General features: G+C 34.4%; 4 protein-coding genes across 5 annotated transcripts; 2 read left to right on the top strand and 2 right to left on the bottom strand.

Annotated features, from left to right (window-relative positions):
- On the top strand, window positions 2,220-3,296 carry LOC104785259 (keratin, ultra high-sulfur matrix protein-like). The gene is made up of 2 exons (XM_010510436.2): window positions 2,220-2,397; window positions 2,501-3,296. Exons 1-2 carry the CDS (start codon window positions 2,307-2,309, stop codon window positions 3,091-3,093), a joined length of 684 nt encoding a protein of 227 aa, XP_010508738.1. The 5' UTR covers window positions 2,220-2,306; the 3' UTR covers window positions 3,094-3,296.
- LOC104785258 (multiple epidermal growth factor-like domains protein 6) lies at window positions 4,608-5,832 on the top strand. Of its 2 annotated transcripts, XM_019245679.1 has the most exons (3): window positions 4,608-4,922; window positions 5,043-5,314; window positions 5,444-5,832. In XM_019245679.1, exons 1-3 carry the CDS (start codon window positions 4,832-4,834, stop codon window positions 5,597-5,599), a joined length of 519 nt encoding a protein of 172 aa, XP_019101224.1. In that variant the 5' UTR covers window positions 4,608-4,831; the 3' UTR covers window positions 5,600-5,832. The 2 variants fall into 2 exon arrangements, with proteins under 2 accessions (XP_019101224.1, XP_010508736.1); XM_010510434.2 differs by having other exon boundaries at window positions 4,621-4,922; window positions 5,043-5,832.
- Window positions 6,019-8,622, bottom strand: LOC104785257 (protein STRICTOSIDINE SYNTHASE-LIKE 2). Its single transcript, XM_010510433.2, has 3 exons — window positions 8,194-8,622; window positions 6,771-7,025; window positions 6,019-6,679 (listed from the first exon to the last, which is right to left on the bottom strand). Exons 1-3 carry the CDS (start codon window positions 8,466-8,468, stop codon window positions 6,073-6,075), a joined length of 1,137 nt encoding a protein of 378 aa, XP_010508735.1. The 5' UTR covers window positions 8,469-8,622; the 3' UTR covers window positions 6,019-6,072.
- LOC104788831 (protein STRICTOSIDINE SYNTHASE-LIKE 1) lies at window positions 9,459-12,371 on the bottom strand. The gene is given in 6 exon segments (XM_010514611.1): window positions 9,459-9,527; window positions 9,793-10,218; window positions 10,221-10,261; window positions 10,480-10,705; window positions 10,708-10,837; window positions 12,337-12,371. Coding segments are annotated over 6 exon segments (927 nt in total).

Below are 14,467 nucleotides of genomic sequence, written 5' to 3'. Positions count from 1 at the left end.
TATATGTATATATCTATTTTTAATAATTCAGATGTTTTGGATTTCTATTTTTCAAGCCAATGATCAAAAGATTTTTAATAATATACATTTGTTTTCCAATGTCACTCGAACCAACTATCTATAAACGATTAAAATTTCAAACATACATAGTGTTAACTTGATATTGGTCCGAGGATATATACTGATCAAGTCTTATCTCTTTTTTCCTTGTAATGAGTATATATACTTATCTCTTCTTTTTTGGCATTTAACATGAATACATTAAAACTAAACAGTTATTTGGCAAATAAAGTATTTTACTTCACTAAATATTTTCAGTACAAAAACGAATAAACAAAATAAAATCAATAATTCTTTAGAAAAATTTTGGCTTAATAATTCTTAGTTTATATATGTACATGTATACTGGTTTATTATTAATAATGTATACTTAAAGTATTTCATTGTCTAATGTAGATTTAAGAAGTTAGATAAGATATTGACTATTAACTGTTTGTAAAGTATTTCTATTAATACCAGTACAAAGTATAGTTGGTAAAGTTTATTACTTGACTATAAATATAGAATATTACTAGTGTAAAACATATATATCCAAGAGAAATGCTAGATGACAAAACAGTATCCGTTGAAATTGTGATTTTTATTTTATTTGTTGACTAATTATAATGTGAGTATTGACCCAGAGATCGCTGATATTTATATATGCATATAGTTTAGTTTATAGTTTTGTTGTATTGTTTGTTTACATTTGTGACATCGATTAATATGTGCGAGTAAAATCCACACATAATTAAATCATAATAAAAGATAAATTCAAAAAATACAAAAATATATTAAGTAAATAGGATTCGATGATTACATGAAGGTTCTAATAAGTTTTATAGACAAGTTATAATTAATATATATATCCAACCTAAGATTTCAAGAATAAAATTATGGATCATTTGCTCCGTTGTTATTGAGCTTTCTATGTTTCTAACGGGATTGTCAAATTTGGACATAAGTTGTAGTTTTTTCTCTTTTTTTTTTGGAGAAAATCTTTTTCTTCACCGATTTTATATTATATATTGATTTTTTTCTCATTTTTTCTTACTAGTACCAAGATTATAAACTTAATTATGTTTATGAACCGGCTCCATTATGGAACTGATTTCTTGAAATTACAAGTCTATTCTTGATTTGATGCAAATTAACTTGAAGATGCTAAATTACTCTCTTACAACAACGATATTCAGTTAAAGTATCAATTAATATCCAAATAAATACTGTGACTACTCCTTTTAAGCAATTTCAAAAGTAACACTACCAAACGTTTTTGTTTTCTGAGCTATATATAATATACCTTTTCCACAAACATACTTTAAGAATTGAAAACGCTTGTAATTTTGTTAAAATACCTGTTTTTCTCTTAATTTCATTTCGATACTGAAATTGACAAAAGAGGTATAGATGCAACTTTATTGCGAGCTATGATCAGCTTTCACATCAGTCAACTAGAGGATGGATATTTAGAAATCATCAAGGTAAACCTTTCGTGTGGAGAGCAACTAGACTAAACCGTGTAAAATCACTCTTAGAGGCAGAAACATATGGATTGCTCACTGCTATACAACAAGTATGGATTAGAGGATATCATTCAGTAATTTTTGAAAGGGACTGTGAAATTCTCATTAAAATAGTAAATGGTCAGAGTGTTGATGTTTCTTTAACAAATCTTTTTCATGACATAAGAACCTGGTCTTCAAAATTACAGTAACTTTAGCTTAGCTAAATTTGGTTGTTTAAATTCTGAATATTACACTAACTCTGTTTTACAGTCCTCATGGCTAAGAGACTATTTGTAATGATCATTTATAATTAATATATATTTCATTTGAGAAAAAGAAAAAAGGTATAGATGCTAGCTATCATTGTGAATTTTGAATAGAAACTATATCCACCCTATACCAAAGCTTAACTAGACGAAAAAACTAGAAATTATAAAACATGTCATAGCATCGAAGCTCTATATAACCTTTCTCAATCATTTGATGAGACTCTTCTCGATCATATCATGGTTTATAGAGATGTTTAATATGATTACTTTTTACATTTTATATAAAGCGTAAAGAAAAAAGAAAAGAAAAAATCCCCATAAATATGTCATTATCTTCCCTCACTCGACATAATTGACTGGTTTCTTGTCGCCAAGTTTTGCTTCCCAACTATAAATAGATGTGCTATGCTCATATATTCTTCAGTCTTCACTAACAAAATCACATTCCCTCACCAAACCAAACAAGTGTCTTGTGTGACGAAATCAAAACATGGGAAACCTCAAGTCTCTCGCCCTCTTAGCTTTGCTCTTTTCTCTCTCCCTCGCTGTTTTTGCGGACACATCCACCGATGCCACACATGGTATATATGTACAACTCTATATATATATTTTTCCTTTACACTTTTGCTTAACTATGATCGAATATCTAATTCATGGTGTATAACCTGTATACCACACGTGCAGCTAAGGATGATGTGAAACCAAGTACTGACGCAACCGATGCCGTAGAGCCGCAACAACGTGGTCGAGGCGGTTGTAGGTACGGATGTTGCGGCAGCTTCGCTTATGGGCAGTGCAGCGCTTGTTGCAGCCAACCTCAGACTGCGGAAGTCGAAGCCGAGGCCAATGACGTTGTTGTAGAGCCTCAGCAAGGCCGGGGTGGAGGCGGTTGTAGGTACGGATGTTGCGGTGGTTGGTGGGCTGGACGGTGCAGATACTGTTGCAGCCAATCCCAAGCCGAAGAAGCGGAGAATGTTGAGGCCAACGTTGTTGAGCCTCAGCAGCGTGGCGGCGGTGGTGGTGGTGGTGGTGGTTTTGGCGGCGGTCGTGGTGGCTGTAGGTATGGATGTTGCGGTGGGTGGTGGCGTGGACGGTGCAGATACTGTTGCACCAGTCAAGCTGAGGCCAACGAAGTTGTGGAAACTGTTGAGCCCCAGCAACGCCGTGGATGTAGGTACGGCTGCTGTGGAAGCTATGCATATGGACAGTGCAGTGCTTGTTGTTCCAAGAAGATGGGCACGGAGGGAGAGACGAAGAATGACGAAGCGAAGCCATAATTAGCGTGTAACACAAACTCTATGTTTGTATGCATGGTTAATTACCAGTACGTAAGTATGTCAAAATAAAAGAAATATACTGCCTAATCCTAAAGAAGGTACCTAGAGCTCAATAAAAAAAATCGTGGGTTCCTATAATATGTATTTTGCAGTGTCTTTCTCGTGGATGTTATAAATAATAACAACTGTTTTAAATATCAAAATTATGGATTATAATATTTTCTTTACCATCTCCTTTTTTATTTGTTAAAAGTTTCCTTTAGAATTTTATTTATGATATAACATGTAGCTAGCTGAATAACAAACCATAGATTAATATTAAATGGTACTATGTAGATTTCTAATATATTATATATCCTAACATTTAAGAATAATAGCAACTGCTTCGACTATATAAATCATGAGTTAATAAGGGACATATATATCTTTTGATTATATATGAATTATAATGGTGGAAACGCATATTTGCAAGAATAAATTTAAGAATTTATACATGCAAACGAAAGCAGTTATTCACCGATCTAATCTAACTCAAAGAGGTCTTTTTCCGGCACCTCACTTATAGATATATCCACCCTCGAAAACTCTGATATTACGACTCTACTAGGTACATACCCTCGGTCAACCTCAGGGTCATGACCATGCCGTTCCCATTGTACTTGGCCCAATACGAATGGACCATGATCCAGTCCGTAGCCAGGCCCAAAGCGGCGCCTCCTAGCCACGACATGGCGAACTTTGTCCGCTTTGAGTGTTATGTGTTCAAGGGTCTCAAGAATCCGCCAACGTGGACTCCTCTTAATGTTATCGCGAGATTCACACGTCGTCGTCGACGTGTCGTTGAGCCAATAAACGTAGGATCCGACGTGTGGCCGTCTCCACGACGATAAGGTAATTAACGTTTTTAAAACGAAGCCGGTCGCAAAAGCTAGGGGTTGCTTAGAATAGTCAGAGTATCCGATATTTAAAACAAAGCCGGTCGCAAAACGAAGCCGGTCGCAAAAGCTAGGGGTTGCTTAGAATAGTCAGAGTATCCGATATTTAAAACAAAATAAGGTATTGATATTTAAAACAAAATAACGTTTTTAAAACGAAGCCGGTCGCAAAAGCTAGGGGTTGCTTAGAATAGTCAGAGTATCCGATATTTAAAACAAAATAAGGTATTGATGTGAACATTTTGAATAGAAACTCTCTACCCTGTTAAGTGCTAAAGCTAAAGCTTAACCAGACGAAAAAAACTAAAAATTAGAAACATTTCATAGCATCATAGCTTCTATGTAGGTAATAAGCATCTTTCTAAATCGGTTTCTGAAGATGTTTAATACTCTTAATTTCTATTTCAAACTCGTTTTTAATTCAAGGTCTTTTCAAAGTATATTAAAAAATACATAATTTTTCTATTTTGTGTAACTAATATATTGATTTATTTGTTAGTTTTAATAAACTAGAAAAATAAAAAATTAGAGATTTAATTCTTAAAAACATTACAGTATTAAAAACATAAGACGAGAGTAGATATATATATTATTTTATATTTTTGTTAACTGTATATAGAAGTCCCTATAAATCTCTGTCGTTATCTTCCCTCACTCCACATAATTGACTGGTTTCTTGTCGTCAAGTTTTGCATATAAATGGATGTGCTGTGCTCGTATATGCATTCTTCAGTTCACTAACAAAATCATATTCCCGCAACAAAACCAAACAAGATAACTGTTCTGTGTAACGAATACAACACATGGGAAACCTCAAGTCTCTCGCTCTCTTGGCTTTGCTTTTCTCTCTCTCCCTCGCTGTTTTTGCGGACACATCCACTGATGCCACACATGGTATATATGTACAACTCTATATTTATATAATTTCTCTCTTTGCACTTTCGATCATATTGATGAAATGATGATCGAATATCTAACTCATGGTGTATATAAACCTGTAAATTACACGTGCAGCTAAGGATGACGTGAAGCCAAGTACTGAAGCAACCGATGGTGTAGAGCCCCAGCAAGGCTGGTTTGGTGGTGGTTGTAGGTACGGATGTTGCGGTGGTTGGTGGGCTGGACGTTGCAGATACTGTTGCAGCAGTCAAGCCGAGGCCAACGTTAACGAGGTTGTGGAAACTGTAGAGCCACAGCAAGGCTGGAGTGGTGGTGGTTGTAGGTACGGATGTTGCGGTGGTTGGTGGGCTGGACGTTGCAGATACTGTTGCAGCAGTCAAGCCGAGGCCAACGTTAACGAGGTTGTGGAAACTGTTGAGCCCCAGCAAGGCGGGGGTGGTGGTGGTTGTAGGTATGGATGTTGCGGTGGGTGGTGGCGTGGACGGTGCAGATACTGTTGCAGCAGTCAAGCGGAGGCCAAGAAGGTTATGGAAACAGTTGAGCCCCAGCAACGTACTGGATGTAGGTTATACGGTTGCTGTGGAAGCTTTACAACTGGACGGTGCACTGCTTGTTGTTCCAAGCCGATGGCCACGGAGAAAGTGAAGAAGAAGGAAGAAGCTAAGCCATGATTTGGCGTATAACACAAACCCTCTATGTTTGTATGCATGCAATGCATGGTCAATTACCGGTACGTACGTATGTCAAAATAAAAGAAATATAGTGCTTAATCCTAGGAAGGTACCTAGAGCTCGATCAATAAATAAATAAAAGTCGTTGGTTCATATAATTAGGTATTTTGTTATGTACTCGGCTTTTCTCGTGGATGTTATAAATAATAACAACCGTTTTAATATCAATCATGCATTTTAATACTTTCTTTACAAATTTAATTATGATCAACCATATAGCTAGCTATCTCAATAAAGAAACCATAGTTTATATAAATGGTACTTGGTAGACTTATATGTAATCCTAAAATTTAAGTATAATAACAACTGCTTCTACAATCAAATCATGAATTAAAGGACATATATCTTTTGATTATGGATGAATTATAAATTTTATAATTTATAATGATGGAAACGCATAGTATTTGCATTAGTCAAATTTTATACATGCCAGCGAAAGGAGTATTCACCGATCCAACCCAAAGCGTTCCATCTCTTTCCTCCACCTCACTTATAGATACCCATCTATTCCCATTTTTACCCTCGAAAACTTCCGATATTACTACGCCACTACTACCCTCGCTCAACCTCACGGCCATGCCGTTCCCTTTGTACTTGGCCCAATACGAATGGACCTTCATCCAGTCCACAGGTAAGCCCAAAGCGGCGCGTCCTAGCCATGCGTTCGACATTGCGAACTCTGTCAGCTTTGAGTGTTTCGTGTTCAAACCTACCCAGAATCCGCCACGTGGACTCCTCTTAATGTTGTCGGGAAACCCAGGGAGCCTCTCCGCGAAAACCTCGTAGCTATCGCGAGATTCAGGCGTCCTCGTCGTCGTCGTCGACGTGTCGTTGAGCCAGTACCGTAGGATCCGACATGTGGCGGTCTCAACGACGAGAAGGTAATCACCGTTTTGGCTTAAAACGACGCCGTTTGCAAACGCTATGTTGCTTAGAAGAGTGGTCACTTGTTTCGTATTTGGGTCGTACTTCATTAGTCTACCGGTTCTGTCTCCACTCATCATCACCCCTATATAATTCCTGAAATATCAACAATACGCTCTAAATTCTAATACATATAACAATCATACCAAATGATTATGATTTTAAGATTAAATTTTTACATCTTTACCTCCGTTGATAAACCGAACTGCTGTCGGTAAAGTAGACAATTCCGGTACGTGGATCGATATCCAAACCGTTGGTAAACCGAAGGGGCTCATCCAGCTCACGAGTGGCTACACCTCCTTCTGAGCCAACTTTAAGAAGGCCCATATAAGCATCAGCGATATAAAGATCACCAGTGGACTCGTCAAAGGAAAGGCCCAACGGTCGTCCGCACACGTGCTCTGTTCGTTGGTGCTCGTGCGATCCCTCACAACCTTCTCTGCATTGAACAAATTTTAAAACATAAATTGCCAATGAAGTGTAACTATTTGTTCATAATCCGCTTCCTTCATTACAATTATCTGTTCTTCAGAACTAATTTGGCTATTAATTTACTAAGCCCCTGAGGTTAATGACAGCTTTATTCGCCACTCTCTCAGTTCCATTGCTATAGATTCACAGTTTCAATGTAATTTTTCGAACAAAATTTCTGATTTATCTTTTTTTTTTTTGTTAAAGGACCTAAAATTTCTGATTTATCGTATACAAGAGTCTAATAATCTTTAAACGTAAGTCACATCACCATATAAATTAGTGGTATGGTACATGTTAATATATTTACATATTTCAATCTATGTGAAAAATGTGTCAGATCATTTGTATCTACCAGCAAACTTGGACCACTAGAAGTCATTACACATTTCCTAACCAAAAAAAAAAAAGGGTGGTCGTTTACTCATTACTAAAGAGACTCCTAGTAAATAAAGATGATGCATTATACATTTTATATCACTCATTATTAATTTAGATTTCTTGAAAAAAAGAAAAAAAGTACAACGTTTCACAATACGCGTGTGAGGAACATCATGGAAGATAGATAAGTATATTCATAGAATATAAAACTAAAAAGTAATTAAGTTAGTAAGTTACATATATATATTTACAGTACATGCACATGCAATTGCGTTTTAGAATCCCCAATAATGGGAACTTCACATGCATGCCCAAATAACAAGATTGTGAATTAGAAAGTTTATATCTGCAAACTATAATCAACCAAGTTGACCACGTGGAAAAAAAGTTGAAGTACATAAGCAGAAACAAAAGAAGTACCATTTATTCATTGGTCGGGAATGATAACTAACTGTAATAAATTAAAATTGAATTAAACTACCAAATGTATATTCCTTCGTTGTTAAAAATGCAAAGGAGGTACGCAATCTTATCATTATTATTATTTGATACACAAAGGAGCTAATTTTGTTATTCTGATTTTTTTTTTGTTTTGTTGCACAATGTCATTCTGATAATCAAGTCAATAATTTCGATGGGACATACGAAGTTGGTGGATACAATTGAAGGACTTGAAACCACACAAAAAAATAAACGAGGAAAACAATTTTTCTAAAAAAATGTAACGAACAAAGAAAAAAAGAGAGGGTGCGTACCTTGTTGAGGTGGTGACGGCGAAATCAATCCAACGGCTGTCATTAGCTAGCCACTTAACAATTCGACCGTCAGACAAACCGGTATAAGGACCGTCGCCAGAGATATCGAAAACAAAACTCTCCGGTCCCGAAGCTCCGATGGTCGGAATCAGACGGAAGTCAGGTAAATGGACAGACATCATAGACTCTCCATCTTTTGGTCTCTCGCCGGAAAAATCGATGACGCTAAAGAGAAGGGCGACGGATATCGCCACCACCAAGAAGAGTTTCATCATCTTTGTGTTTGTTCTTGTTTCTTTGTTGTGTGTGGTAAGAGTTATTATTATGGTTATATATAGAGTGTCAGAAATAATAAATAAATTTCTGATACATGTCGAATTCGTGTCAATGTAAGTAAACTCTTTGGTATTTTTCTTTCTTTCTTTTCTTTTGGGATTCTTGGCATTTGTGGATCCGTTATTCTTTTTTTTTTTTCTTTTTTTTTATGTACATCTTTCTATTTAAAATTTTCCTTCTTAATTAGATGGCCCAAAACAAAAAGATTTCCTTCGTAATATGACTCTAATTAGGTGAAATGAATAATTTCATTTGGCATATTTTACATGTAAATTGTATGATTGCTTGCAAATGCCGAAAATTGAGGGGCCACAAATCCTTCATTGTTTTAGGACCATCTTTTTCTACACTCTGTTTTTTTCCATTCAATTTTATAAGTTTAGGTCAAGTGTAATTGTTGTTCAACCAAATAATTTATGGAAAATAAATTTTCCTTTGCAGAGAAAATTAAATGATGTAAGGATTGAGAGACGTAAGCATTTCAAGAATTAAAAACCAATAATAAAAATACCTCGAGATAATAAATAAATGATCTTGTTTGACTTGTGAATATATAAATAAATGAACCATAAATTTAACTTGTAGCAAAAATAAGAAAATAACGTTTTTGTTTGAATATATAAAGTATGTGTATAAATGAAACATAAATTGTAACCACAAAATAAAATAAAATAATAACAGACGAAAGAAGTTGGAGGAAATGAATTGACAAGGAGAAGAAGGGGCAGTGGGCACAAGAAGCAACTGCATGAGTCCCACTCGGCAACCTATTCGTTGTGTTGCCTTCTGACCATTTTGTTTTTATTTTAATTTTTTTGCTATTTGCTATCCAATTCAAATCCCTCCAACAACAACTCCAAAAGCATCAGAACCAATTAAAGAAAGAAATCGAAAAAGTAATGTGACCTCCTTGTCTACAGAACTCCAGTCTAATCCTGCTTAGCCGACTGCGCAGGCCGGTCCTTAGACTCACCAATTCCGGATTTCTTGTGAAGTTTCTTAAATTCAAAAGAAAAAGAAAACTATATCTTGGATTTTGAAGAAACTAAGACTACTTTAACAAGAAAAGGAAACCAATATTTCAGTAAATTATAAGATTTAAAAGTTTAGAGTTATTTTAAATGCAGATCTAACTGGATACCACAAATACTCTAAGTTTAAACCTTTAATTATATATCATCAATCCACACACAGAAGAAAGTGTTAATGTAAATGCAACGTAAAGATCCACTAATTACAGCCCAAATTGATAAACTTTATTACTTTAATAATGTCACCGTTAAAATCACTGACGGTCGAGAACCCAAACCAGAGCCTATCATCTCTTTCTTGAACCTCACTTATAAACTTCATATTCTTCCTTTCACTATCCTCAATAATCTCCATAAGCTCTCCGGTATTGCCGAAAAGTTTCACGCGTGAAACAGCCCCATCTTCAACGTCTTAGTGAAGAATTTTCAAATCGATGAGGTGGATCACGGATAACCTAGAAAATGGAGTTTTCTTGGAATGCAAGGTAACCGAGAAATCCCCTGTCTCGGTCCTAATTAAAGTTAATAGGCTACTAGCGTTGCCAGTGAGGTTCGCGAATATGTCACGGGTCCCGGCTTTTGGTCCCTTGGCCCAATACCGATGCAAAACTTGTGTTGGGACCTCACATGAAAGCACGAACGAACCATTTTTGCTTAAAGGCAAAGACCATTAGGGAAATGAAGAGGGTCCATCAAAAATACTACCCATCAAAACATTTTCACTCTTTTCAGAATATTCCCACATTATGATTTTTCATCTTACATTAAAAAATTCTGGCTAGTTTAGAAGTTAATTTTACTTTACATACAAATATATATTGAGATACGTACTAAAAATGGATTTTCTTTTAATAAATTGAAATTGTAAACACAATCTTTAGTATAGTTTTTAGCAAGTTTTTCAAATTGTAATAACCACACTCATTAGGAGAATTTTTTTGTGTTTGCGGTTTGCAATATGTAGAAGTATTTTTGGAACCAAAGGTGAATTGACAAAAATACTAAAAGTGGTAGGTATCGCTACTATCATTGAAGTAGATAGCAACCTCTTCTTCGTCTATATCCATTTGGTTGGCAAACATAACTTTCTGACCTTCGACATCGTTCATGTCCTTCTCGGCCAATCCTCCTTTAGGCCCTACCTAACCTTCATTATCCCAAAGTAACCGCCGCAAAAATACTAATCTCCCCATTTCTTTTCGAAGCTAAGTCCCAATGGCCTCGGCCTCCCACATGTAGGTTTTACCTTATGGCTCGAACCTCGAACAGTTCTCGCTCTTCATATATTTATAAACAAAATTGAAATATGTAGCTAAATAATTGTGTTGCGTATATACATTTACACTCTATAACCAACGTTATTGATCCAAGTGTTTAAATTTTCCAAAAAAAGTACTATGATTGCTACGATATAGATATATAATATTATAAGCTGTAATTAAACACAAGTTTCGGTTACGTAAGCAAATTGATATAATGATGTTGGTCTGCTTACTGTTAATGGTGCATGACTTCATAAAGGAAACGCTCAACAAGCATTTAATAATTGAGAGAATCTCTTTTATTTTATTTTTATTTTTTCCTATATTGTGAGAAAATCACTTTGTGAAAAGCAAGAAATTAATCTCACTTTGGAAAATAAAAAGCAGGAGTTGCATTTTTATTTTGTTAAGCGGTTTTCATTTATAAATGCGTATACACACTGTTTTTACTTTATGACGTGTCTCTCTGTCTTACGTTTCTTTGTATAATTATTATTCTGTTTTGAGGTGGAAAGAAAAAGAGTCTGTAAGGCACTTTACAATTTGTCGTGGTAAGAATCTGCATTATCACATTTAGGAAGTATTTGTCTTCTTACCGGTTAAAACAACCATTAGAAAGTTGTTTATTAGTCTTAAAAACCTATTTGATTTGCAACCCACAAGATTGTAATTAAGTTGCGACAAGTAGTTAACCGTATCTCATGTTTGACTCACTAATGCATCAAACTCTTCACACATAGCTTGCCTTCATTCCGGATTCTTCATATACGTATAAAGTTTCCAAGAGTAGAGATAGTTTAGAAGTTTCTAATATTAGAATAGTTTTAAAATCCCTTTATTGCTGTTTAATCAATTAACACCAAAAAGGAAAATAGAAGATGAGGCCGAATCACTTTATATGTGAAGTCCAAATTTAGCCTAATAACATGTCAAGATCGGCCCAATAATCACGCTAAATATATTTATATTTGCATATACCATATCTTATCTCTATTTTTTCAACGATTATTAATATTTTATTGACGAAATATAAAATAAAAATTTTAAGTAATTATTTTTTTTGGTAGGCATTTTAAGTAATTATTTTGTAAACTGTCGTTAGTCGTTACTTAGTATTATTTTTAGCAAATAACTCGCGAATAGTTATATTGCACAGTTAAACTTAAACCTAACAAATCATTCGAAAACCTCGTGAATATTTTTTAATTTATAAAAGCTACAAAAATTGTCCTCACATTTTGTGACAGCGTCGTGGAAATTGGATAGTTCGGCAAGATTTATATTGCTGCTCTGCTCCTTAAAAGAGATTTGGTACTATAGCCTGATATAATAACACTATTCCAAACTAACAAATGGAGATTTTTTTTGTTGGTAGAGTTACACGAACATAATCATAGAAAAAAAATCTTTATAAATTGTATTATATAAGACGTAACATAAAATATAAAGATTTGGTGTGTAATATTGCCTTTTCATTGGCCTTGTGTTCTATCGGAGGGGCACTGGCCATATACCGTATATTGTGTCCTAACATCGCTTGTAAGGGCATTTTAAATTCCGGTTTAGTATTTTATACTTAACGGAGTAAAGACTAATGATGAAACCAGAAACCATCTCGGGGACAAGCAAACCTGCTTAGATTTTCAACTTAATATCCCACTTAAAAGAGTTAGTATGTAAACATGTAAACAGTTCATCGCTATTGTCAAATGCACAAAACATAACTGTAATCTGTAAATATTTTGTTGTCATAAAAAATCTCTTGTTTAAAAAATGCTAGGTGTTAGTGGAATAATCGGAGTGGTAATTAGAGCATAGCTATTAAACCGCTATTTAAAAAAGCAGTAATCGTTAACATAGGAACCTAGCATCTTCGTTTAGGAAAAGCTAATGGTAACTAGAGCATAGCCTTTTCCATAAAATGCCACTTCTATAATATTGAAAAACATAAAGAAGGTTAAAATAAACATTGATCCCTAGAATCAATAGAATCTCTTGAAATAGCCACTAACTTTTTCCCCCCTTTTTGATCATCCAAGCAGTGCAAATTTGGAATATTTTCCTCTTATTTACTCCAATACCAAAAACTAGTGGCCTGTCTAGTATACGCGCCATTACGTTTGTACCGACACCTTATAAAGAGAGATTTGAGTCAGTCTGTATAGAGGAGGGTTCATATGTTTCGAGACATCTACAATGCCGAAACATATTTTTCACATAAAATTATATATTCTTCATGCATTACGAAGTTTTTGTTGTTATCTAACGAAAATCACATTGAATATTATCCAAGAAATGTACTAACTGGATTATGTTAAGACTTAGGATTATGAGTTTCATGTTAGCATTTTGGTAGAGATATTAAAAGCAGATAACGTTTCTACTCTAGTTACTTTACATTTAACTAATTTTTAATCCAAAAAATATATATCAGAGGGAAAAATGACATCGCACAAACGATCGAAGTTATCGGATGATGCAAAAGTTATATAACTCGAGTTGTTTCTTACTATTATTTTTGTCGACAAGTCGAGCTGTTAATATTCTCAAAATAGATCTCAAGCTACGGTCGTATCTTTTAAAAATAATGGCTGAGGTTTGGTTCAACGTATTTAGACCATAACCTCTCTTTTTTAATATATATAATCTAGGTATTGTTTATGATATCACCGTGAGCTAACGTGATTCGATACTAATTTATACACACCCAAACAAATAAACACATATACTAATAATAATGTGAGTTTATCGATACATGAAAATATTAACATATTTTGTGAGTTATAAGACCGATTGGGTACAACCACTCGTAACACGTATCGATACTCATTTTGTTTTATTAATTGAGTGATTCTAAGTAACATATTATCCATAACGTTAATATAACACACAATTAAAGTCTAAAGCACTCGTAACACGCACCCAACCCGACCCCGACTTGTACTCCAATATTTGCGATTGCTTCTTAAATCTTTACTTTATTTTCTTCTTTGTAAAAATTCGTCACTGCTCGAGAAACTTCTTAATGCTTAACTCCCTCCCTAAAAAGTTTTTGTTTTTGTCTTTTAGTATTAGCCAGAAAATAAAAGTTATAAAATATATTAACATAAAGCAAAGATGGAGGAGGCCACCAGATACGATCCACCGTATCTTCTCTCATGTCACATGCCAACGTCTCTCTATGCGTTAATAATATTCGTGACATTGACTTTGCATTTATACCAATCTTAAATCTTATAATATTATGCACATGGATATAATTGTGTGCTTAGTCTCAAATAATATCAAAATTACAAGTCAAATACTAAATATTCGCCGAATAAGATTTGATAACTACACCAATAAGTTTCTTTCAACCAGTCAAATCATAGAGTAGGAAAATTTCAAAGTAAAGATCGTATGTACTTATTATTATATGTGTAGAACAAGTCAAATATTTACTTTAATTTGTTTGGTTAATTATTAGACGGATTCTAAAAATTTTGATAATAAATTATCGAAAACGTTTTTTCGTCGTTAATTAGTGAGCTCACAATACACATAAGACATAACACACGACTCATGACAAGATGATAGAGACACAAAGATTCCACCAACTCGTTAATTTCTTTTTTAATTATTCTTTTTTTACTGTTGAAGAAGAAA

Source organism: Camelina sativa, chromosome 5 (assembly GCF_000633955.1).
Source record: "Camelina sativa cultivar DH55 chromosome 5, Cs, whole genome shotgun sequence".
NCBI lineage: Eukaryota > Viridiplantae > Streptophyta > Magnoliopsida > Brassicales > Brassicaceae > Camelina > Camelina sativa.
The sequence above is the reverse complement of the archived record's forward strand: the minus strand, read 5'-3'. Positions and strand labels throughout refer to the sequence as shown.